The sequence below is a fragment of the Polistes canadensis genome, unplaced genomic scaffold, assembly GCF_001313835.1.
Source record: "Polistes canadensis isolate GaletaPanama2010 unplaced genomic scaffold, ASM131383v1 scaffold_82, whole genome shotgun sequence".
In the NCBI taxonomy this organism is placed as follows: Eukaryota; Metazoa; Arthropoda; class Insecta; order Hymenoptera; family Vespidae; genus Polistes; species Polistes canadensis.
In genome coordinates this window covers 111,227-136,855 of record NW_014569629.1, presented here as the reverse complement: position 1 = coordinate 136,855, position 25,629 = coordinate 111,227, and the positions used below count along the sequence as shown (strand labels likewise).

Sequence of the window (25,629 nt, the reverse complement as noted above, 5' to 3'; positions counted from 1 at the left end):
CCCGTTTAAATCTTATTGTTAGTCGTAATAGAAATCGCAATTCCATATTGTTAAGAATTCTTCATTAATTAGTGATTAATTAATGTGTCAATAAACATATTCATCTTTCGTACAATCCAAAAATTGGACGGGACTTAATGTTTTGGCACATAGTGGTCCATAACTCAGTGACTTTAAGCTCGTGTCACTTGATAAAGATGGGTTTTACAAATGTAAAACATAGATGAGAGCAAATATCATTTTATTTGTTTATTTTTAAAGATGATCTATTATATCATGATCATTTTTATATGACGAATGTTTAATACTATCCTTTTGGGAGTGCATCGTTCTTTGCAATTCTTTCGCGAAGTACATGATCGTCTTTTTCAAACCCTCGGCTAAAGGAACTTTTGGTTGCCAATTTAGATATTTTTTAGCTCTGCTAATGTCCGGCCTTCTTCTTTGCGGATCGTCCTCTACTGCGGCTAATTCGACTATTTTACTCGTACCACCGACCAAATCCTTTATAATAAACGCGAATTCTGTAAACATCGAAGAAATAAAACAAACATGTTAATCTTCTTGTAATTCTAATTTTCTTCGTTTTAATTATCTGTTTTTTTTTTTTTTCGTTCTTGTTATCGTAGAACATTTCTCGTACCTTCGATGGTATGTTCAACCGGATTGCCTATATTTACGGGTAAGGTGTAATTAGAAGCCATCAAGGCAACCAATCCATCTACCAAATCTGTGACGTATTGAAAAGACCTTGTTTGCTTTCCATTACCATAAATGGTGATCGAATCGTTTTGCAATGCCTGGAGAATAAAATTCGATACGACTCTTCCATCGTTCATGTGCATTCTTGGACCAAAAGTATTAAAAATTCGTGCCACTCGTACCGACACACCTTCTTGTCGCATGTAGGCGTAACTTAACGTTTCAGCTACTCTTTTTCCTTCGTCATAGCACGCTCTTGGACCTGAATGGATATATTACGTAAAAACAATTTCAAATAAACTCATCATCTTTCTAATAAGGAAATATCCTCAGACTGGAAATTAACAAAATAATGAGATTGAAGATTTTTTTTCTTTCTAAATTAATGTATCAAATTGAACCTTGAAAATTGAGTCATATTTTGATGTCAATTTATCATTGAAAGATTTAAAGATAAAAAGAAAATGATTATGCTGTTTCATAGTTATATCTTCATTTCTAAGTAAATACGTTTTTCATATTATAATATTGAATATTTCTCTTTTCTCCGATATCTCATTAAATTATATAACACCAAATAAAAATATATATATATATATATATGAAAATAACCTACCGATAGGATTAACGTGACCCCAGTAAGTTTCTGTCTGCGGATGCTCGTTAGGATCCCCATAAACTTCGGACGTACTTGCGATTAATACACGTGCCCCAACTCGCTTGGCGAGTCCTGAAATTTTTTTGTCAACATATTATATGCACATATATCCCTTTTGATAAAGTCGTAAAACTCGTTTCTACTATAATATACGCAATGCATACATACCTAACATATTAATAGTACCCAATGTATTAGTTTTAATCGTTTTAACTGGATTCAACATGTAATGAGGTGGACTAGCAGGACTAGCAAGATGATAGATTTCATCGACTTCCAAATACAATGGTCTGACGATGTCGTGATGAACCAATTCAAAATTTTCATGGCCAACCCAATGTTCGACGTTTCTTTTACGTCCGGTAAAAAAATTATCTACCACTATAACTTCGTAACCGGCTAACATCAAACGATCGACCAAATGGGAACCAACGAAACCAGCTCCACCAGTAACCAATATCCTTTTTCGATTCTTATAATTGAGGAACTTAACCGTAGGAAAATTCTTCGGCACGCGATTCTCAATTTTAGCTTCGAGGTAACGTAATTTACCTTCGAGTTCGCTTATACGAATCTTAGCTTCCTCGATGTTCTTGATATCGTCATTAATAAGAGTAAGTTTAATATCATCTTCTTTTCCATTTCCCATTTTTTCTTTAATCAAATTGTTATCATTTTCGTTGTTTGGAAATTTGCTACGTTCTACCTTGTTACCATTTTGACGAACCGAAATAAAATTTTCCTCCTCTTCCGTATTCACTAAAGTTTTGTAGAATCCTAAAACTACAAGGATTTTATTTTTTTTTTTTTTACAACAGTGAGTAAATTTGATTTTGAAAAAGGGATGAATTTGATCTTGCACTTATATTAAGCAATTCAATATTTCGTATTTTCGCGCTAAAACAAAGACAAGTCGTTGATTATCTAAATTATCTTCATGTTTATTTTCGAAACGTTTTAAAATTATATTCATCGCAAATATATAATAAGTAATTTACAAAATTATTATAAAATCGAATTATTCGATAAATTTAATCAAATTTGACACGCGAAGTTATTCGATAGAAAAATTTGTAATTCGTTTCTTTAAATATAATACTTGCTAACATTAATATACATATATATATATAATTAATGATATATGCATGCATCCGCTTATAGATAGTACGTCTATGTATAAAACATATTTGAAATAAATTCATGTCGATCTGTCGTTACGATAACATCGAACCAAAATCAAACAAACTTCAATAAAAGTTTCTTTTATATACTCGTTTATATAATCGATTATTAATTATATTTTTATATAGACTCATTATCAATACATTATTAAGAATTGGTAAATTCAAAAGAAGAAAATAAGATTCATTATTATATTATCATTGACATTAACAGATCGTAGCTTGCGTAAGCATTATTTTTTATTAGCTCGTGCATACTTAATCATTCTAATCGTATGATCATAAGAATAATTAATTACGCGATTATATCATATAAACGAGCATATATTTAACAATATTAATAAAAAAAAAAATTTTCAAGGAATAAAATTAAATTACGCGATAAATGTGACTCTCGATCGTATCGAATCGAACGATCTAAAATAGCATCGATTGCTCAACGATAATTGTCATTTATTAAATATAAAAATTAACATTATAAAACATACCTAAAACGACACAAATGATGGACAGAGCAATCTGCTTCATCTTTCTCTGGGTGAAGAGCATGCTTTAGTATTGCACATGTCGCACTTCAATATATTTTAATCACTATACTAATCGGAGTGCCACTGCATCAATATGCTTTTCTACGCGAAATAGAAAAATCGTAGGTGGATCGTGCATTTTTCAAAACACTACTCGAAAACGAACATAACCTCGAAAATAGTTAGCGACGCGCAATGCACGCACGTACACACGTACGAACACGGTAGTGTTCGGTCGAAAGATCACGGTATTACTATTATTACTACTACTACGTGATTATTGACGTAGCACAAGTGCTGCCACCTGAATGTCGTTAGATAAAATAATATTTACGACATTTCGTTCGTATTATTAATTTCTCTACTATAATTAAAATAAAGTCGTTAAATGCAAATATATCGATGAATACATCAAAAGTTTAATAATCTTAATAAACGAATTTAATTAAGAATCCTTGTTAAAAAAAATTAACGCGTGTAGAATTGTTATCGTACCTTGGGTCGATAAGTTAACCTCAAAAAACAGTGAAAACATTTCCCTCTCGTCCGTGTCTTTTCGTCTGTCCGTCCATACCGCTTCGTATTAGTACACGCACGCGCAGAACCTATTTTTTGATTGATATATAAAGGCAGTGGCAGTACAAAGGAAACATCTCAAGTGGTTTTTCTGAAGTCACGGTGGCAGTGGCATTTGAAACATGGCAGACATCATTGACTGTAATTTTCCTGTGTGGGGCCTACTGCCTAAAAAAGAAACAGGTGTCTCTCAATTTCTCAGTAAATATCCCGAATACGATGGGAAAGGCGTCGTCATTGCTATTCTCGATTCCGGTGTCGATCCTGGAGCACCGGGTTTGCAGGTGAGAAACAGTCAACACACGTAGGCACGCCTCGCTTAGACGCTTTTCTCCTATCAAATTTTATTTTATATCGCACTTGATTTAATTTTTTTTTCTTCATTTCATTTTCTTTTATTTTTAAAACAATATCATGAAATTCTTATCTCTTCAATTTCATTATCTTGATAATGTTACTTGCTCACTTCCGTTACTCCTTCTTTGTTGTATATGACACCAGTCAAATAAATGAATCTTTTTACTTTTTATTTTTCTTCATTTCGAGATTGATTTTATTTATCCTTTATAACCAATCTTTTATACATTTTTTTTAATTAGGAAGATCTTTTAAAGACTTGTTTAAATATATTAACGTATATTATTATTATTAGTCAAACGATCTTTTGGTATTGAACTTTATCGTGCAAAGTCATTGTTTGCTTTTTTATATTAACCTTAATTTTGACTATAAGTGTTGTTTGTTTATTAATATCACATTTCCATCTCATGGCCATACACTTTATCAAAAAGTTCTTTCTTTCATTTTCTATTTTTGAGTTTGAATAATTGAACAATTTTATTTTTTTTTGCAATATATAAGCAATGAGAGTGTACAAATGCAATGGTTAATTATAGGTAACTCCGGATGGAAAAACAAAAGTAATTGAAAGATTCGACTGCAGTGGTGCTGGTGACGTTGATACAAGCAAAGTTGTCCAGGCTCCGGATGGATATATAATTGGTATCACAGGTCGTAAATTAAAGGTATTTAATTAGGTCTTCAATTAGAATGTTTTTCAATGAAAATTATGTTATATTTCAAGTTTTTATTTAAAGGTCCCTTCAAATTGGGTCAATCCCAGCAATGAATATCATATCGGGGTGAAAAATTTATATTCATTATATCCTGGTAAATTAAAAGACAGAATTACTGCCGAACGTAAAAAAAACCTTTGGGATGATGGACAGAAAGCTGCTCTTGCCGAAGCTTCCAGACAGTTACAAGTAATATTTTTTTATTTTTTCTATTACGACTAATAACATATATTAATCAATAATTTATTTGCATGAAAGCATTGAGAACGTCAACAAAGCAATTGTTTTAAATTAATATTTTTTCTTTTACAATCATTAACAGAAATTAGATTTTTATAACGATTAATAACATTAAAAAATTATTTAATAAATTATAAGTACAGATATAATGAACCATGATTGTAATTAGAATTGTAGACCATGTGATCCAAAGATAGTGTTGTATGTTGAACCATGTAATTAGGCCGGCTATTTCACAACAAGCTACAGTGATCGGTGTCTAATGCTATTTATATTTGGCAGTTTGAAGTGATGTAAAGCTATTGATCGCATTATATAATATGTTTTTTGATAGAGAAATTGGACTGCTCCAATAAATAGTCGCTGTTTTGTGCATGTATTTAATTTTTATATTGAAAAAAAAATTATATTTTATTATATACATATATGTTTATAATTAATATTTATTCAGACATATATATTCGTGCTTATTGTATATAAAATATTTATTATCGTATAGGAATTCGAAGCAAAAAATTCCAAATCAAGCAATGGTGGGGAAGAAAAATTGGAGAAAGAGGAATTGGAAGCCAGAGTTGAAGTACTCACCAATGCAGAAAAAAAATATTCAGATTCTGGACCTGTGTATGACGTAGTCGTATTCTTCGATGGCAATGTTTGGAGGTAATTACATTTTTTAATTAATTATGATATTATATGCTAAAGAATTTATATTTAAATGTTTCTTGATGTGCGTGTATATGTGTGTTACAGAGCATGCATTGATACTTCAGAAGAAGGTGATTTGGAATCTGGCGTTTATCTTGGAGAATATTCTTTGACAAAAGAATATGCTCCCTTAACAAAAGAAGATCAATTAAACATTACCATTAATGTTCATGATGAAGGAAATACTCTTGAAATTGTTAGTTTATGTTGTAAGTAATTGATGTCTTTGATTTTTTATTTGGTAACCATTATTTTCTGTTAAAATTATAAATTTCATTTATTGTAATATATATTTCAGCAAGTCACGGAACTCATGTAGCTTCAATAGCGGCAGCTTATTTTCCTGAAAGTCCAGAATTAAATGGCGTAGCGCCAGGTGCTCAAATAATTTCATTAACAGTTGGAGATGGGCGTATAGGCACTATGGAAACAGGAACAGCGATAGTAAGGGCAATGATATACATCATGCAACGTAAAGAAAAAGTTCATGTTATAAATATGAGTTATGGTGAACACGCGCATTGGTCTAACACAGGACGAATAGGAAGATTGATGAATGAAGTTATCGATAAGTATGCTATAACGTGGGTTGCATCTGCTGGAAATCTTGGGCCAGCATTATGTACTATTGGTATGAAAAAAAGCTACTGTATTAAATATGTATATCTATTATGTTTAAATAATATCAAATTTATGTTCTTTTTAATTGTACTATTATAGGAACACCACCTGACATCAGTTCAAACAGTATTATTAGTGTTGGTGCTTATGTTTCACCTGATATGATGGTGGCTGAATATTCTTTAAGAGAAAAAATGCCCGGTATGCCATATACATGGTCTTCTCGTGGCCCCATGATAGACGGTGGTGCTGGTGTTACTGTATGTGCTCCTGGTGGAGCTATTACGAGTGTTCCTAATTTCACGTTAAGAAAAAGTCAACTTATGAATGGTACGAGTATGGCTAGTCCACATGTCACTGGTGCAATCGGTATGTACGATTAAAATATTCTTTTATTGTTTTTTATATAAATACGTAAAATTGTATATATAAAAATATTTCTTTTTTTATATATATATATACATATATATTTCAGCGTTGCTTATATCTGGGCTTATTGCTAAGGGTTGCCCATATTCTCCGTACAGTATAAAAAGAGCTCTTGAAAATACTGCTTTATACATATCTAATTTGGATCCATTTGCACAAGGTTCAGGTTTATTACAAGTTGAACGTGCATTTGATAATCTTGTTTCTTATAATGATGCACCAGAAAGAGATGTCAGATTTTCAATTAATTGTGGCACAAATAATTCTAAAGGAATTCACATGAGAATTGGCGTTATTGATCGTCCAAAAGATTATTCAGTTACCGTCGAGCCAGTATTTCTTGATAGCGAAAATATTGGTATAATTTTGTCATACTTTTTTTTTTTTTAACTAATTCAAACTACACAATTTTTGTTAATATCATAATATTTTATAGATCCATTGCGTAAGATTGATTTTAATTTAAAATTGACATTGGTGTGCGAGGCATCTTGGGTCAAATTTCCAACTCATCTTGATCTAATGCATATGCCTCGTAGTTTTGCAATTAGTATTGATGGATCTTCTTTGTCAGAAGGTGTTCATGCTGCAAGGTGAGAAAATAATAAATTTTTCTTTTTTTTTCTTTGTAATAAATATATAAAATTATGCATAACATGAAATATTGATCTGATGAAACACATACTATATATTATATTTTGCATGATAAAAATTGCAGCATTAGAGCTTATGATGTAACCAATATTGCAAAAGGCCCAGTGTTCCAAATTCCTATCACCGTAGTGCAACCATTGGTACTGCCAAAAACTGCTCTTCTCCCTGATCTAACATACACAAATGTTTTATTTAAATCAAATACAATCCAGCGTCATTTTATCCTCGTTCCTGAAGATGCCACATGGGCAGGTATAAATTAAATTTCAAATTATATTTGTTCTTACTTTAATGTTATAATAGCGATAACTCCATTAAAAAAAGAATTATGTTCATTTAATTTCTATTACAGTTCTCAAGATAAAGAGTACAGACAAGGACAAGAATAGTAGATTCATATTTCATAGTATCCAATTGAAACCACGATTAGCTTGTAAAACACTTGAACTTAACAAAATGATAGGAGTTACACCCCAATCGGAATGTGTACAACCATTTGCTGTTGAGGTATTATGAATATATGTATTTATTTTTCTATCCTATTATTAATACGCTTCTTAAAGTTATTGATATATTTTCTTATGTGCATTAACAATATTGATGTTTTTTTTATTTCCAGAGTGGTTTAATCGTAGAAGTTGTACTTGCAAAATATTGGGCAAATTTAGGCGATGTATCGATAGATTATACAATTGAATTTCATGGTCTTCGTATAATAAATGGTAACTTAACGATGCAATCAGGCGATGGTATTAATCGTTTAGAACTACGAAGTTCAATGAGAATCGAAGAAGTTGTACCATGTGTTACACTTAAATCATCTGTACAAATTTTAAAGTATGGTGTGATATTATATATATATATATATATATTAATCATGTGTATTATAAATGTTGTTATTTATGTGTGTGGGTAAGGATAATTCATTACCGTAATTATATATTTAACTCTGTGATCTTAGACCATCGGATTCTAAAATACTTCCATTACGAGCTCGTGATGTTATTCCACCTGCGAGACAAATATATGAATTACAATTAACGTACACATTCCATTCAGCAAAAGCAACTGAAGTTACACCCAATGCTTCGTTGCTAAGTGATTTGCTGTATGAGAGTGAATATGAGAGTCAAATGTGGATGATTTATGATTCCAACAAACAACTAATTGCCTGCGGTGATGCATACCCATCTAAGGTAAGTTTAATATAAATGTTAATATAAATAAAAATTATATTATATACAAAAATATATATATATATATATTATTATGATTGTAGTATACCATTCAAAAATTGGAAAAAGGCGATTATACAATAAAGATGCATATTCGTCATGAAAAGAAAGAATTATTAGACAGATTAACAGACATGCCATTGCTTTTGAGTCAAAAACTCAACAATCCAATAACCCTTGACGTTTATGCTAGTCAAACTCAAGCTTTGATCGGTGGGAAAAAAATGGTTGCAGCATCTATTCCACCTGGACATATTTTCCCGTTATACGTTGCACCTATATCTAACGAAAACAAGTAGGTATTTACATTCTATTCATTTTACGTAATAGTTAAGTACAAAGCAATTATAATTTTTTCATTTTTTCTTATGCAATGTTGATGATTGGAAAAAAAAATTCATTGGAATTAGCTCGTTACATATTATAGAGGCTTTACATTATATATATTAATATATATATATATATATATAAATTTATACGCAAACGTTTGCATCGATGAGATTCTTCTCGATAATCACTTTCTATATATACACGCCTACACATATTTTATAAAAATTCTACAGCAAGGAAAAAAGAGATCAAGTATCCGAGATCAAATATTTATTCAAACAATAGCATCTTTATTATTATTTCACGTATGATCGATTTTTATCACGCTGATGATTTTCTCTTGAATAAGTGGATTTATATCCATTTTTTGATGATCCTAGTTTTCGCCAATTTGTTTTCTTTACAATCGATCTTGATACTTGATATATAAAAAAGAATCGAGTTTCTCCTTAAAAAATATTATTTTGCGTTATTAAACTAAGATATAACTTTCTTTTTTTCATCTTTCAATGCAGCACAGAAAACAAGTGAGTTAATAATCTTTTATTTTAATTAACTTCTTCGCAAAATTGGCATTACGCTTCAAAGAGAGTTAAGGATATATGCGAACAAACTAAAAAAATAGCTTATTAAAATATATAACAATTTGATTGCTTAGCAGTTTTGATAGCAGGTAACGCTTATTGTATATTCCTGACTCATAATACATAGTTTCGCTGCACGAACATGTTTGAACAGTTAAATACATAAAAAAAACAACTGTTTGTCGATATTGTCGCGTAACCGATTGAGTATAAATTTGTTTGAAAATGAGAAAGAGGTTTTTTTTTTATATATATATAAATTTTGATCTCAGAAATTTGATAAATATTATCAGTTTGATAAAATACTTTATCTTAAAAATATTCTAACGAGAAGCTTACATTAATATCAAATCTTTTGGTAGTATAACAAAGAATTTTAATTGCTTTCTGCATTTTTGTATCATATTCTCACACACGTGCTTCTTATCTAAGGCTTCTAAATATATTTGCTAATGATTTCTTGCTTGGTATTTATCTATGATATACAAATAATAATTTAAAAAATAATTTTATATTTATATTCAAATACAAAATTAATTCCTTCTTTTTCTTTTTTTTTTTTTTCAAGGCTATCCAAAGGTGCTACTCTTGGTAGTTATTTACAAGGTACGATTACGTTTTGTAAAGATGAGAATGACAAGAAAGTAGATACTCATACGTTTAAATACGTATTATCTGAACCTACCAAAAAACAAAATAATTGTACGTCTAAATCGGAAAAGGAAAAAACTACTAAGTGGGATGAATATACCGAAGCACTACGGGATTTAAAATGCACATGGCTTGCAAAACTTGGTAATTCAATATTTTTCTTTTTCATGATATACAATTGTATAAATATTAGCTTTTATAATAGTCGTTATATTATATTATGTTGTTGTATCATTCATCGACATATACATTTATATTTGTTTTCTCGGTTTTCCTTCTTCATATAGCACCATCCATAAGTAAGTTATTAAATATATTGTGGTATGTTCTTTTCGAAATTTAATTTAAAATCCCTGTCGTCATATGAAATAAATGGTTATTCGCATTTGCGAACACATTTTTTGCATGTTGAGTTGAATTGAGTTCAGTTATATAGAATCATATTATTTATATGTTTTTTCCCCTTAATTTCATATATTACATTTGTTTAAAAGTGAATTTTAATATTTCCACATTCTTAATTTGTTAATAATTATTTCACATTATATTGCAAATATTTAAAAAAAAAGAAATTAATTAATTAAATGTTATGTTATATATATATTATGTATCTAATATTAATTATATGTGTTTAATTGTTTTCTGAATGTATATCATATAAATATTCTTCTATAATACAGAACCAGGTAAATATGCAAACTTATTGTATGGAGAATTGAAGAACAAGAATGTATCTAATATTAATTATATGTGTTTAATTGTTTTCTGAATGTATATCATATAAATATTCTTCTATAATACAGAACCAGGTGAATATGCAAACTTATTGTATGGAGAATTGAAGAACATATTCTCAGATCATTTGCCTATACACACTGCCATGTTGACATCTTTGGATTCACCTGAAGCGCGTCGTCATCTACCTCATGATGATATATCAGAAGTTTCGATTGCTCTTGCCAATCAAATACTAGCCGTTGCTGATGTCGTTATTACAAATATTGATCAGGATAAATTATTAGCCTATTATGGCCTAAAGACTGATCAACGACCTGATGCTGCCAAAATAAAAGCAACTATGGATAAACAAAAGAATATATTAATAGAAGCATTAGTGAAGAAGGGTTGTGCATTGGCACGACTATATGTCCACGGTAAAAATCAAGGCGAAGTTAATGGTCCTCTCGAGCATTTACTTATAGGCGTTACAAACATTTGGCAAGAAGTACAGAAATTTGCAGAACCAACTGACACCAAGGTGAATTTTTCTTACAGTAAATGAAAAGCTTTTTGCACTGTAACGTAAGAAACATGTGTTCAACTCGTAGTGAGTCTTATGGGTCAAGCATAAGAACTATTGAATATGGCATGAAGCTTTGCACATTAAATCATAGTACAAGGAGTTGAATAATATTATTATTCTCTATTTTTATCTAGGTGCTTATATTATCATTGTGGCACGCACATATTAACAATCATTATGGACGTTATTTGAAATTATTGACACGTTTTTACGAAGAGAAACCACTCAAAGAAATAGATGAAAAGTGTATAGAAATCACAAGGGTTTTGGGCTGGAATTATTGGTCCCGTCATCTAATCACAAGCATACCAACGCGTTATCCAGTAACATATAGGACATTTTGATCAATAGTGAGTACATTAAATATTATAACAAAATATCTTGCAGTAAAAAGATCATTTTTTACAAAATATTTTAATAAGTTAAATTAGGAGATACGTATATACAACTATCTCAAGATTTTATGTTTTTAGTATATGACAAATCTTTCTTTTTAGGATATTGACGAACAAATCGTGAATTCTTTTCAGATTTAACACAATTGGTGACTAACATCGTAATAAGAGAAAACAAATTCTCTAGATAATTTTTTGATCGCACTATAACGATATGGCATTACTGTGTCATAAAGATGTAAAATACGTTTAGAAAAATATTACTTTATTCATAGACAAAAAAAAGAAAACAAACAAAAATAATAATAATAACATTAATAATAATATTATTAATAATAATAATAATAATAATAATAATAATAATAATAATAATAATAATAATAATGATTTAGAGAAATAATTAAAATACACTAAACTCTTATATAAAAAAAAATATGAGTCTTATTCGTACCAATATATAGTAAGCGCAAGCTGTCAAAAACTAACTATAAATCATTTTTCTGCTTATACAAATATAATGTAGCAATAATTATATATCGAACATTTTTCTTATTAATGCTATTAAATATTATAAAATTAATTTAATAAGGTGAGACAAAATCTTAGCAAAATATTTGATCATATTTAAAAAACGAATATAAATTTTTATTGCGATATAACATAAAGTTGACTCGATGCTTCAATGTTGAAAGCAATTATATACTTTGAGACTGCATTTCAAAAGCGCTTATTACGTCATATTGATGGCTGATAAATTGCATTAATTAATTCAGACTATATAACGTAAAGTACAGACTTCCTTATATGGAAAGAAAAAAAAGAAGAATAAAAATGAAAAAAAATAAGAGAAACACGACAATATAATTTATCTCTACTTAAAATGGCATTTTTCAGTTTTACAGTCTCACAAATGTATGCGTATACACATATATATAAATGTATGTATGTATATACATCTCATTTATTTGATATCTTCACATACGTTATAGAAATCTAACTTATTATATTATTTCTTAAAATAAACATTTCATTGTATCATTGCAAAGCTCAAATAGTTTATTTATGATATATGCATAATATAAAATATACGTATCAATGATGCGCAATATATTTTGATTTAATTTGATGTCATCTTATATGGATATTGCATAAATTCAAGTAGTAAAATTGTCATTGCAAAAGTATAACAAATATTACTGGCTGGAACATAGTATTTTTTTGTTTTTTTTTTCATTATTCATAATGATAAATTAATGTATTAATCAATATGTTATAATGAATCGGTCATGAAAAATGTCCACTATAGAATATAAAAATATGATTAAAAATAAATATAAAAGCGAAGACGAGTTTATAGTATAAACAAAAAATAAAAAAGAATTATATATATATATATATATTATCTATAAGGTTTTTCTTTATCAGGATTATATCAAATATAATAATTATATATGTTACTCTCTTACCCTCTCTTCTTNTATATATATATATATATTATCTATAAGGTTTTTCTTTATCAGGATTATATCAAATATAATAATTATATATGTTACTCTCTTACCCTCTCTTCTTTTCTTTCTGATATAAATAGATGACGAGTATTTGAAATATAATAACACAAATGTTTCTTTTTGAGAAAAATTGTACCATTTTTATGAAATGACTGGATTATCCAGATAAATAAAAGTAATAATGGAAATCTAAATTTCGTATGAAATAAATTTACTTGTTTTGGTAATTTTATTGTTGGAACAAGGGTGGCTAATTAACAGCTCTTCGATTATAATTAATTAAATTAATTAAAGGAGACCACTCAATTATCTTCGATGAACACAGATTTTAATTACTACACTTACAAGAACGTATTGTAATCAAACGAAATCCAAACACATTTAAGATAACCGTTACTAAAGTAAAATCTACGCATGTCGTACGCGCGCACCTCGCTTTTTCTCTTCTACGCATGTCAGTTATGCGTGCCCACCTTACTTTTTCTCTTCTGCGCATCTCAGTTGTACGCGCGCACCTTGGTTTCTCTCTTTAATTTTGCGCGGCATGCATTGCCTTTTTGAAATTATCTTTAACAATTATATATACATGTTTGTATATTTAAATAAGAATTTTTTTTACAAAGTACAGTTACAAAGGCGTATAAAATCCAATATTATCTAATTTTTATTTTGAAAAGTATATTTACCGTCATTGTTTTTCACGAAACAATCTGAATGTATCATTTAACTAACTTCATTATGTCTAATTATCAAAATGTTTAAAATTACTAAATTTCTCATTAAAAAATATTAAATTTAAGTCTTAAAAAAAAAAATGCTTTCGAACGCTAAATTAATGGAAAGAATAGTTTTATAAAAGTTATGACTCTGCCACCATTATTTAGCCATTATTTTCCTACATTTGTAAAAGATATTTTTAACAATGAAGTCAACTTGTATTGGTACCATCCTGAATTTTCGCAGAGTCGTTATCCACCGGGACAAGGAAGTAATCACAATCACTATTTTATATTTCATATATAAACATAAATATATATAGAAAGAAGAATAAATTATTTAATAAAAATAATACTTATACTTAACAGTAAGCGAAGCATGTACATTGATATGTCTTCTCGTGGCACAACGCATATCTCAAGGAAACATATTAATTTACAATGTAGATACTTGTCCAGAATTATCTGTTATTATGGCCGAAGCGATGGTAGAAGGTAACGCAACTCACGCATGGATTATAAGTCAAAAACTTATTCCTCATCCATATCTTAATACCGAAGAGGCTTTAAAATATGGTGGCAGAAGTCTAACTATATTAAAAGAATGGGTATAACAAATATATTTATTTAAAATAGAAGCGATTTAATCTTCTTGTTTTTTTTTATTATTATTATTTATTTATATTAGCGCGCTTATATTTATTTTCTTACTTAAACAAAAGTGAAGTTATTTTGGTAAGTAGATTTCCTTTTATCGAACAGAAATTTCATGTTTTCCATGAAAAAATTGAAACAAGTTTATATACAAACATAAAAAGCTTTTTAATTGATTGGTATAAAGAATCTCGGTCAACTAACTTATTCATGTTGCTCATAACATGTGGTCGTACAGTACTTTTCATATTTCAAGAAATAACATACAAGGTATGAACTTATATATATTTTCATTGTTTAATTAATCATTATCAATATTATATAACTTTTTATTCTCAGGTTACTTTATTTGATTCTCATGGACATAGTACTGTGAAACATCCTAATCGAGGCTTAGTTGTCGCGCAGGTAAGAAATAATCCTTACGAGTTTCAAAATTAATTTAGCTTTTAACAACACACTTGTAAATTCACACAGACATCGATCGATAAATTGGAATCTTTGTGCGATTGGTATAGTCATGAAATCGTGAATAATTGTTACAATATGCAGTCCTATCAATATGAATTGGCTTTTTTATATCCAGAAAATTTATGCAAGTGTAATAGTTGTTTTAAAGAATAATTATTTTACATCGTATAGAAAAAATCATTTGATACGCAAAACTACACATGTACATAAAACACGCACGCATACATAAAAGTCATAATAATTTATTATTGAAAAATATTTCCTATCTACCAAGAGGAAGTGATATATCAAATAAATCTCATATTAGCGATTACTGAAAATTCTTTATTTTAATCGGATGAGATAAACTAAAATAAAATAGATTTAAGATTGATATTTATTTACAATATTTACATGCTTCTTCTTCTTTTTTTATATTTTCTTTTTCTTTTCTTTTTCTCTTTCGTCCTTAGAATTCTTAGATTATTATTATTATTAAATCCTGTTGATCTACATAATATAATCATGAGACTACTAAAAAAGTAATTATTGCGCGCCTTCAAAATTAATTTTTTAGTAGTGTTATACGTTTGATACAAATATCATGCAATATACATATTTCCATGAAACTGTTCTCTTTAGTTCTGTGCATATATTTCATCCTAATTATAATATAATTGGATTTTTTCTTACAATAATTACACATGTATATTTGAAGTCCATGTTTTTTCTTTCCATCTAACTAAGTAGCTTTATAAAATATATCTGAAAAATTTGAAATTTGTGGACGACGCGAGATATTTCAAATTTGACTAACTTCTATAATCGCACCACCTTCCTTCTTTACGAAGTTGTTTTAAATATATTATTTTGTTTTAATTCTCCTTAATCATATTATATAATATGTATGCTCTGAATAATTTCTCTTATATCAGATAAAGTTGAAAATAGTTACAATCATTATCCAATTTATACATACAACATTAAGTTTATAAAAACTCATCTATATTAAATATATAATATTTAAATAGAACGATAAATCAAAATCTATTAATAAATGATCACAAATTTTTTTAATATATCTTTTAAATAAAAATATAAATAAATTTCTATATTTATTCTAAATTTCTTTTTTTTTTTTGTATGTTCTATGTTGTTCCGAAATTACAATGCGCACAATAACGGTAAAAATAAACATTTTTTCTTGTTTTATTACTGGATAGGAAAAATTCAATATATATATAAGTATAACTGTGCCAAGATATTTTTGTTTACAATACATATTTTTTTTCTCTCTTTGTGTGTGCTTTTTCTGTTTTTTTTGTCATATGCGTGTATATATATATATATATATAATTACAAGAATAGCATAGAAGTGTAGCTGTTCCATTTGATAACAATCCCTAGCAAATACTATCTACAAAAAACAATTAACTCTCTCTTATAATTTGTTGCTTTTCAAGCCTGATTCTCCTCCTAAAGGAACACACCAATTTATATTCAGAAATATACTTGCAAATACCTTTGGTAATTGAGTCTCGTCACCGCTTAATGTTATCAGTGATCCTAGATAAACATATTACTTTGTACAGTATATTAACAATTAAAAACTTTTTTTCAATGTACTTCATATTATTTAATTGAGAGAATAACGATATGTAGATCGCAAATAAAATACAAAAAAATTTTGTACAATCTAGAATGTGTACTCTATACAAAATGATATAGAAAAATATCTTTGCATCTCCGATTCTCTCTTTTTTTTTTTCAATAAATCAATTAATGTGTATTGAAATAGAAAAAATAATGAACTTAAAATTTAATACTAATAATTAATTAATAATAATTAATTTCTCTTTAAAATCATAGATATATACTATACAAAAGTAATGTCATGTTTTATCAAGGATATATATTATATATTCAAATCTTATTTTAATATTATTTGCCTGTGTAATCAAATAAATAAAGCTCTTTATATCGGAAAAAGTTATATCGAAAGGATGTTAGAGAGACTGGCGAACTCGAGGTTGTGCCCATTCTACGAAATCATCGATCAATACTGGCCATGCTCCTTCTTCGTCATAATTACTCATGTCAGGATTAATCATAAGCGCAAAATCTAATAATAAATTCCATGTATCCTTTGGAATCGATCGCTTATGATGTTCCTGGAACAATATCTCTGTGTAAATTATTAACACATTGTATTTCATTTCTTGACCATTAGAGTCCCAATGATCTTTAGAAAAATCATTTCAATAAATGCCAAGCATTGCGACTATGTAACAATTACATATTGCATTTCAATAATGTGGCATTTTCCGACAAGAAATCTGAACAGCACAATTGTGCTGCTTGGGACTCGAACGGTTAAATATATCACACAATACATTAAACTTACTATATTTTAAATGAATATTTTGTAATAAAAGATAATGTGCCTTACTTGAAGAAATTGACACCATAATTGTAGATATTTAAATTTATCATCTAAGACAATATTCCAATAAGCAATCGCCATGTCAAGATCCAGCCCTTTCTGTCCTGGATTTTTAGCATAGTTAAATGTAAACTGATAAAAATCTTTAAACTTTTGCGAATCTCTTAATTCATTCTCTAAACTATTTAACCGTGCTTTTAATTTATCTATACTGTCCGCTCTGAAAGTAGAAAATATTCACAACTTCATTTTAGAATAGTAGTCAAATTAATACAATTAGATTTATAATCGATAGATTAAATGGATTATAATTAAAATTAAATGAATCTGATTTATACCCTAAATCCACCATGCCGTTCATAAACTCATCCTTGGTAAATTCACATTGAGTTTCTGCTCTGAATTTCCATGCGATAATTAAAACTAATTTGCTTTCTGGACTTAATCCTAAATCATCTAAAAATTTCATTATACCATCTGCGGTTATTTTATCTGGTTCACTTGGATCTGTCGTGAGTAATAAGACAAACAAACGTATATAAATAAAAGATCCTTTTACAAGCTAGGACATAAGTTATTAAAAGAAAAAACAATCAATAATATATTACCTTGATATCTACTAAACAATATTTCCAATTTCTTTTTATCTACAGAATTTTTCGGTTCTTTGTAATAAGCTTCAGGATTTTGAAAATAATTATCACTTGCCAAGTCTAACTTCCAATCGTTCTGTGTTAAACAATAAATAGCAGTTTGCTCACCGGTTTGTGTAAACGTTATAAATTTTTTAACTTTGTCTCTTTGTGAAAATTTTAATTTATGCTGCAATTAAAATAACGACATTATAACTTTTCAGTAGAGTATGAAAATTCATTTTAAAAACAAAAGAATATTTCACACACGCATACACAGTTTAATGACGTAAATTGTAGAACAAATAAGAGTTCAGAAATTAGTTCTTCGTGACAAACAAAACTTCAATTCTCAATAAATATACAAACATAATTTTTCTCATAACTTATATGAATAAAAAAAATGTTTTTTTAGAAATGCTGACTTAACAAAATTTCTAACATACACATATAAGATAAAAATGCATCAAATTTGAAATATTTTCTTAAACATAAAAAGAAGAATAAACTGAAATTAAGAATTTATTATCTTATTGTAAATTTGTACATTGAATTCTTCATATTTCATTATAAAAAAAAAAATTATTATTGACATCGATTAGAAATAGGTTATTTTCTTTTTAAACTAAAGAGAATAGATAAATTGTTAGATAATTAACTACATACAGTTCATGACGAATTATTTATGAATGTTCGATTAATTCTAATAAACATTGAAGAATCGTTTCAAGGCTTACCATTTTAGCTAATTTTAGGCCCCCGAAAGCCAAAATATTATTCCTTTCGCACTACACTTGACATGAACATGCGCATATTTTGTGGAGAATATGAAGAAAAACCCCCATACCGTTCTGAAAATGTATATAATACGTTATGTTAACAGAGCCATCCGACGTTTTGCGAAAACATTTTTTAGTTATTCGCGAACAGCGGGAAATTTATTGGCATTTGAAAATTCGCCATCTTTTCTTCACTCGTCAATCCTTCCATTCGACGCGGTAATATTTTTTGTTTAATTAAATTTTAAATAAAATTAGTTAACAGGTATTTAACACATATATATTTATTTTTATTAGGATAGTATATATAGTAAACAATGATCACGTGACAGTAGCTGTATGAAGTTAACTGCAATTCATATTTGTTACTTGTTTTCCTATCTCTTGATAAATCATACGTAATTCATGCTCTAACGAGTTTTATAGTAGTGATCTCACAGATACGTTTATTATACGTGTATATGTCATATGTAATCCATAAAGGAGCAACTACTGTACAGTAAGTTTCTGCATATTGCCCTATACTATTTAAAGTGATGTGTAAACATGCTTCCTAAGAATTTATAGTGATCACCTTATCGGATTTTAATTAACATTTCAAGATCAATAATTTTCTTTTAATTTTTGTCTCACATTCTCTTTCTTTCTTTTTTTTTCTTATTACTTAAAGTATATAATATATACAATAATATATAGTAATATCTTCTAAAAATATAAATCATGAAGAAATTTCATAAAGATAATATTTATCTATATCTATGTTTAATTAGCTCAATGATATTATGAATATGTTGAAGAACTATGATATTTTCAAATGGACTTGGACGACAATGTTATGATTGTCATTTAATATTTCTCAATTATTTCTAATATGAATAAGATAATGATATTCCACACGTGACCACACTTTTAGAATCTCAATTTAGTGATGTTAGGTAAGTATATTTGTGTTTTTTTTTTTAAATAATAATGGTTATAATTTATATGTGTATTTTATACTTGTATTATTTTTTATTCCGACAGGTATATATAAGGATAATGCGTAACGTTTGTACAACAGTGATATTTAAACAATTATGAACAAAAGCTTCTATCAACATAAATTCAGGATGTTGGAAACAACTTTGAACACAGTCATCAATGTACCGTCTCATCAAAATGGTTCGGGAAGGGATTTTTTTAACTGGATAGCACAAATCAAACTATCCAAAATTATAATATTAGCTTGCACAATTCTTTTTATTGTGCCATTATTTACACATTATTATTTATCAGAGGTATTTTATGTTCATTAATGTTTTAACATTTATTTGTATTTACATGTGTTAACGTATATATGTTTTTTATTTGTATTTCTTTTTTTAGGTTGAATCTGTTTCTTCAGATATAGATATTTATCGTACGTATTCTTCGTTAGAAGTTTTTGAAGAATTTACTTCTATGAAGGCATCAGAATTAAAGATGAGAATAGAAGAGATGCTACGCATCAAAGCATCGGTAACTAATGAACTCAGAGATTTGGGTGCCAAAAGGCATAGGCTTCAAGTTGAATTTACTGGTTTGACACAAAGAATAGAAGGTTTGAGACAAGAATTGTTGCATCAACAAAGAGATCTCGATAGACTGAAGATTAGTGTAGAACAAGCGCAAGTAGCACAAAGAGAAGCGGTTGAAAGAAATACGCCTGAATTAGCACCGCCCAAAAGAATATTAAGGACTGGTATTCCTGAAACATTAGCTAGTACCGATCCAAGATCATGTAGAATGTACAATTGTTTTGATCACAGTCGATGCGCATTGACCAGTGGTTTTCCAGTATATTTGTATGATCCTGATCAATTTCCTGTAGTTAACGTAGGATGGGATGTGGATGGTTTTTTAAAGACAACCATTAAACAGACTTTAGGTAAATAATATTATATTTGTTTATGTTATATATTTTGATTGATGTATTCTCGTTTATTAGGTTACAATCCGCATCTAACAAGAAATCCCGCGGAAGCATGTATTTATGTGGTTTTAATTGGAGAAGCGTTGTCAGTACAACCGCAAGGTTACCCCAAATTTTGGAGAGCAGTGGATGTTAATAAATTACAGGAGCTTCCATATTGGGGAGGGGATGGTAGAAATCATATATTGTTAAATCTTGCACGTAGAGATTTATCGGTTAATTCTGGAAGTACTTCTGTTAAAAAGAATACCAGCAGGGCCATAATAGTCCAATCAACTTTTTATAGAAATCAATTCCGCGAAGGTTTTGATTTAATCATTCCTCCAATTTTGGGTCCACCTGGTGGCGATGTTTGGCAAGATTGTGCGCAGATGTTACCTGCAAGGAGAAAATATTTATTATCATTTCAAGGAGAGATGAAAGGTTCCAAGAGTCCTTCTACTACATTCAATCAGAATAACGATACAGAAGTAGACTTGGAAAAATTGAATATGGATGAAAATAATTTAGATACCTTTATTATACAACATTTAAAGGATATGAGTAGTGGAACTACTCTGGATAAATTTTTCATCCAATTTGAATGTATACCGGCATCGGAAGAAAGAAAAACCGTTGAAGTTCTCGATTGGTCTCTCTGTGGAACTGATTCTTCAAGAAGATCTATATTAAAGGAATCTACATTTGCTTTGATTTTAGCACCAACCGACTCTACTTTGATAACCACCTCTTCTATACAGGCACGATTATACGAAGCCTTAAGATCTGGAGCAATACCAGTTATTTTAGGTGGTGATCAAATTTTACTTAGTTATAACGAAGTTATTGCTTGGCGTAAAGCAATTATTTTTTTACCTAAGGTAAGAATATAATAAAAATAGGAATTAAATATTTTTCTTTTTTTTTTTTTACAAAATCAATATAAATGGCAAATTGTTTTACACAGGCTAGAGTAACGGAAATGCACTTTTTGTTGCGTGCTGTACCAGACAGCGATCTATTAACAATGCGCAGACAAGGCAGATTAATATGGGAGCATTATTTAAGCACTGCTCAAGCTGTTGTAGATTCTATTATCGCAACTGTTAGAGACAGACTCGGTATACCTCCGTTACCCGCACCACAAGCTACTAGTCCAAGTGTCTTTAATGAAAGCTTTGTGGTAAAAAAACATAATTTAATTTATTGATTAATTTTATTTTCACATTGTATTAATCTATTATATTTTTGTTTCTATACCAAAGCCTTTAAAAGCTGATACTACAATAGCTGAACCAGAAGCAGAAGAAAGTTTGGGTCCCTTAGAACCACCATATGCCTCACCTTCTTTTAAAAGAAATTATACAACAATGTTAATTCAAGGCCATGAAATTTGGAACGATTGGATGAATCCTTTCAATCTTTATCCGCAATTACCATTCGACACGATCTTACCTAGTGATGCCAAATTCCTGGGTGAATAAAATAAACCTTAAAGGTGGTCATTCAAATGTTTTGAAATAACTATTTTATTATCTTTAAACGATAGGATCTGATACGGGATTTAGACCGATCGGCAAAGGTTCTGGAGGTGCAGGTAAAGAATTTAGTGAAGCTTTAGGCGGAAATTATCCTAGGGAACAATTTACTATAGTAATGCTCACTTACGAAAGAGAACAAGTTTTAATTAATTCATTAGCGAGACTTTATGGCTTGCCATATTTGAATAAAGTTCTTGTCGTATGGAATAGTCCTAAACCACCCGTAGAAGATTTAAAGTGGCCAGATATTGGAGTTCCTATACATGTAAGTTTTAATATCATTTAATACAAATTTAAAAAACAATTAATTTATTACCCTAAATTTTTTATATATATATTTATTAAACACAGGTAATCAAAGCTTCAAGAAATAGTTTAAACAATAGATTTCTTCCATTCGATGCGATTGAAACTGAAGCTGTTTTATCCATTGACGATGATGCTCATCTCAGACATGATGAAATTATGTTTGGTTTTAGGTATGTAAATTATTTATTTAAAAATAAATGATTTTATTATTAATGTTTTAATATTTGTTTTTTTAGGGTGTGGAGAGAACACAGGGATCGAGTTGTAGGATTTCCTGGTAGATTTCATGCATGGGATCCAAATTTCCATAACGCATGGAATTACAATTCCAATTATTCTTGCGAATTGTCAATGGTTTTAACCGGTGCTGCATTTATACACAAACATTATACATATTTGTATACGTATTGGTTGCCACAAGCTATACGAGATAAGGTCGACGAGTATATGAACTGCGAAGACATAGCCATGAACTTTTTAATATCTCATATTACTAGGAAACCACCTGTTAAGGTAAAAAAAAATTATTTTTCTAATACAAAAAAATAACTTTATTTTATAAATTTTATTTTTGATTTAGGTAACATCTCGATGGACGTTTAGGTGTCCTGGTTGTCCTGTTTCATTGTCGGAAGACGATACACATTTTCAAGAAAGACACAAGTGCATTAATTTCTTTTCTCAGGTAAATGTTTTCTTAAAATATTAGGGATATTGTTTTAATTTTGCATTATATTATATTTTGATATCTTTTAGGTATTTGGATACATGCCACTTTTAAATACACAATTTCGTGCTGATTCGATATTATTTAAAACAAGAATACCTCACGATAAACAAAAATGTTTTAAATTTATATAATAGAATTTCGGAATATCATTTCGAAAGCTTCTATAGGTATGCACATATACACGCATAGTCATATATTATTACACATTAAATTAATTAATGTGTTTGAATTGTGTTATTTGAAATTACTTTTCTTTAGAAAAGTCGTAAGTGAGAAAAAAGAAATAATTTATTTTAAATTTGCTTCTACCTAAATCAATAGAAAAGACTGTTTAATATATATATTCAGAATTATTATAGATGTATGTCTTTTTTAAATATCCTTATATGTGATAATGTATATGATCAAAATTTGGATCACGTCAAACTTTGAATTAATTTTGTTTCTAAATGGATTTATTATTGCCTGTATTGGGCATACAATTGTTAATGAACAATTTAATCATAACGTATTGATTATTCGGAAATTCATAAACGAATATACAGGGTGTCTGAGATTTTCCGGGCCAACGATACCAATTAAAAATAATCCTGTTCATATAACATTTTTTTTTAATTTTCGTGTATAAAATTCGCTGACATTGGTTAGAAAAACCTCAGATATCTTGTACAATGTGAAATATACGCAGATTTTTGTAGTAATACACTATACATATGTTTTGTTTAATGTGACGATGATACCTGCATTTATTAGACGTAAATTGTATATTGGTTTTTAACTAAAGTTGAATCATTTTTCATTTATATAGATATTTTAAAGCACATAACACATTTTTACTTGTTATTTAAAATATGTTTCATACACATCACACATATATACACAAGAGTGTGACACAGTTGGTATAAATAAACTAAATGCAAATAACGCGTGATCATCCATGTAATCAGGGTCCATTAAGCAAAATATACTCCGTCACGTATGTGTGTTATGAGGCAGGAATAATTTTAAAGCGTAATAAACTCGCACATACACGTAAATCACATATACATTTTATTATGATTATTTAAAATATACAAATAGAAATGAGATGTCTCAAAAGAAATGTAAGTGCAATTAATTATATATTTAACTTTGAGAGACTATCGTCAAATAATAGGATATTATTCGGAACAAGAATTAGAACAACTCTAATCCAACAATGTCTTCAATTAATACAGTTCACATTTATTTGCATATCAAAGAACGTAGTAAAGGGACAATGAACGTCGAATACATTTATCAAAAGTTCCATCGTGAATTTAACAGGACGGAAACGACCAAGAAAGCCCATTAAATTCAAACAAAATGTAGAATATTATGAATCGAATATCTAAGTTGTTCTTTTTGTAAAGACTGCATGTAAAATAGATGTTTATATAGATATAAATTTATGCTGTAACTTTTAATATGAATTATTATTATTCGTTTATTAATATTAAACATCTAATTTATTAATTAAAACTTATATTTGAAAATGTATGTATAAATATATAAAAAACAGAAAAAGAAGTCGAATGGTAAGATGTTTGAATTTGGCGCGCGAAAGGGTAGTAAATAACGGTGCTATCGCGAGCGGCTCGTTCGATTGGTTGATGAATCGATCAATAATGGCGAGTAGACCGCGACGTAAGAACGATCTCTTTTCGCGATTGGCGCGTACCTTACACCGCATCCTATTATTTATTAAAGCTTGGTGACTCATTTTTTGAATTTCCTTTTTTCTTCTTCTATCACCACTTGCGAGAGGTTACATTCGATCTAGGGGAAAAATAAATCGCAAAACGATCTAATAACGAAATAAGTATAAAAAGAAAAGAAAATATAAAAAATAAAAAAGAACAAGAATAATAATGAGAAGAAGAAAGTTTTCGATCATCTAGCGATTGCAAGGTTTGTGGACCGGCGTAAAGGGTGGCTAAAAAAAGATAGAAAGAGAGAGAGAGAAAGAGAGAGGGGGTGACATGCCTCGGGGCGACAAGCGCCCTTTCCTACGTCTTCCCACCACTCCTAGGGAAATCCCCACTA

General features: G+C 28.9%; 3 protein-coding genes across 4 annotated transcripts; 1 reads left to right on the top strand and 2 right to left on the bottom strand.

Annotated features, from left to right (window-relative positions):
* Window positions 1–224: 224 nt before the first annotated feature.
* LOC106786801 (UDP-glucuronic acid decarboxylase 1) lies at window positions 225–3,445 on the bottom strand. Its single transcript, XM_014748577.1, has 5 exons — window positions 3,030–3,445; window positions 1,529–2,143; window positions 1,319–1,432; window positions 644–964; window positions 225–524 (listed from the first exon to the last, which is right to left on the bottom strand). Exons 1-5 carry the CDS (start codon window positions 3,088–3,090, stop codon window positions 256–258), a joined length of 1,380 nt encoding a protein of 459 aa, XP_014604063.1. The 5' UTR covers window positions 3,091–3,445; the 3' UTR covers window positions 225–255.
* A 38-nt stretch (window positions 3,446–3,483) lies between these two features.
* On the top strand, window positions 3,484–25,016 carry LOC106786799 (exostosin-3). Of its 2 annotated transcripts, XM_014748575.1 has the most exons (28): window positions 3,484–3,928; window positions 4,541–4,669; window positions 4,742–4,909; window positions 5,460–5,623; window positions 5,714–5,877; window positions 5,967–6,299; window positions 6,389–6,658; window positions 6,765–7,076; window positions 7,155–7,311; window positions 7,437–7,624; window positions 7,725–7,879; window positions 7,992–8,209; window positions 8,334–8,568; window positions 8,652–8,902; window positions 10,090–10,316; window positions 10,976–11,430; window positions 11,610–11,778; window positions 14,467–14,705; window positions 15,091–15,159; window positions 20,421–20,961; window positions 21,022–21,866; window positions 21,953–22,168; window positions 22,251–22,461; window positions 22,535–22,791; window positions 22,878–23,005; window positions 23,072–23,348; window positions 23,416–23,520; window positions 23,592–25,016. In XM_014748575.1, the coding sequence occupies exons 1-28, from the start codon at window positions 3,767–3,769 to the stop codon at window positions 23,694–23,696; spliced, it is 6,750 nt and encodes a 2,249-aa protein (XP_014604061.1). In that variant the 5' UTR covers window positions 3,484–3,766; the 3' UTR covers window positions 23,697–25,016. The 2 variants fall into 2 exon arrangements, with proteins under 2 accessions (XP_014604061.1, XP_014604060.1); XM_014748574.1 differs by lacking the exons at window positions 3,484–3,928; window positions 4,541–4,669; window positions 4,742–4,909; ... (14 more) ...; window positions 14,467–14,705; window positions 15,091–15,159 and adding exons at window positions 19,453–19,554; window positions 19,826–19,990; window positions 20,079–20,332.
* Window positions 14,747–19,120, bottom strand: LOC106786800 (DCN1-like protein 1). Its single transcript, XM_014748576.1, has 5 exons — window positions 19,014–19,120; window positions 18,253–18,466; window positions 17,983–18,151; window positions 17,651–17,864; window positions 14,747–17,372 (listed from the first exon to the last, which is right to left on the bottom strand). Exons 1-5 carry the CDS (start codon window positions 19,014–19,016, stop codon window positions 17,208–17,210), a joined length of 765 nt encoding a protein of 254 aa, XP_014604062.1. The 5' UTR covers window positions 19,017–19,120; the 3' UTR covers window positions 14,747–17,207.
* Window positions 25,017–25,629: the final 613 nt, after the last annotated feature.

Coding starts and splice junctions, on each gene's coding strand:
- LOC106786801 (XM_014748577.1), bottom strand. CDS start 3,090: ATGCTCTTCACCCAGAGAAAGATGAAGCAGATTGCTCTGTCCATCATT. Junction 2,144..3,029: donor CATCATTTGTGTCGTTTTAG/GTATGTTTTATA, acceptor AAATCCTTGTAG/TTTTAGGATTCTACAAAACT. Junction 525..643: donor GGTTGAACATACCATCGAAG/GTACGAGAAATG, acceptor CGATGTTTACAG/AATTCGCGTTTATTATAAAG.
- LOC106786799 (XM_014748575.1), top strand. CDS start 3,767: ATGGCAGACATCATTGACTGTAATTTTCCTGTGTGGGGCCTACTGCCT. Junction 5,624..5,713: donor TTCGATGGCAATGTTTGGAG/GTAATTACATTT, acceptor TGTGTGTTACAG/AGCATGCATTGATACTTCAG. Junction 11,431..11,609: donor CAGAACCAACTGACACCAAG/GTGAATTTTTCT, acceptor ATTTTTATCTAG/GTGCTTATATTATCATTGTG.
- LOC106786800 (XM_014748576.1), bottom strand. Junction 17,865..17,982: donor AACGGCATGGTGGATTTAGG/GTATAAATCAGA, acceptor TTCTACTTTCAG/AGCGGACAGTATAGATAAAT. Junction 17,373..17,650: donor TATGGTGTCAATTTCTTCAA/GTAAGGCACATT, acceptor ATATTGTTCCAG/GAACATCATAAGCGATCGAT.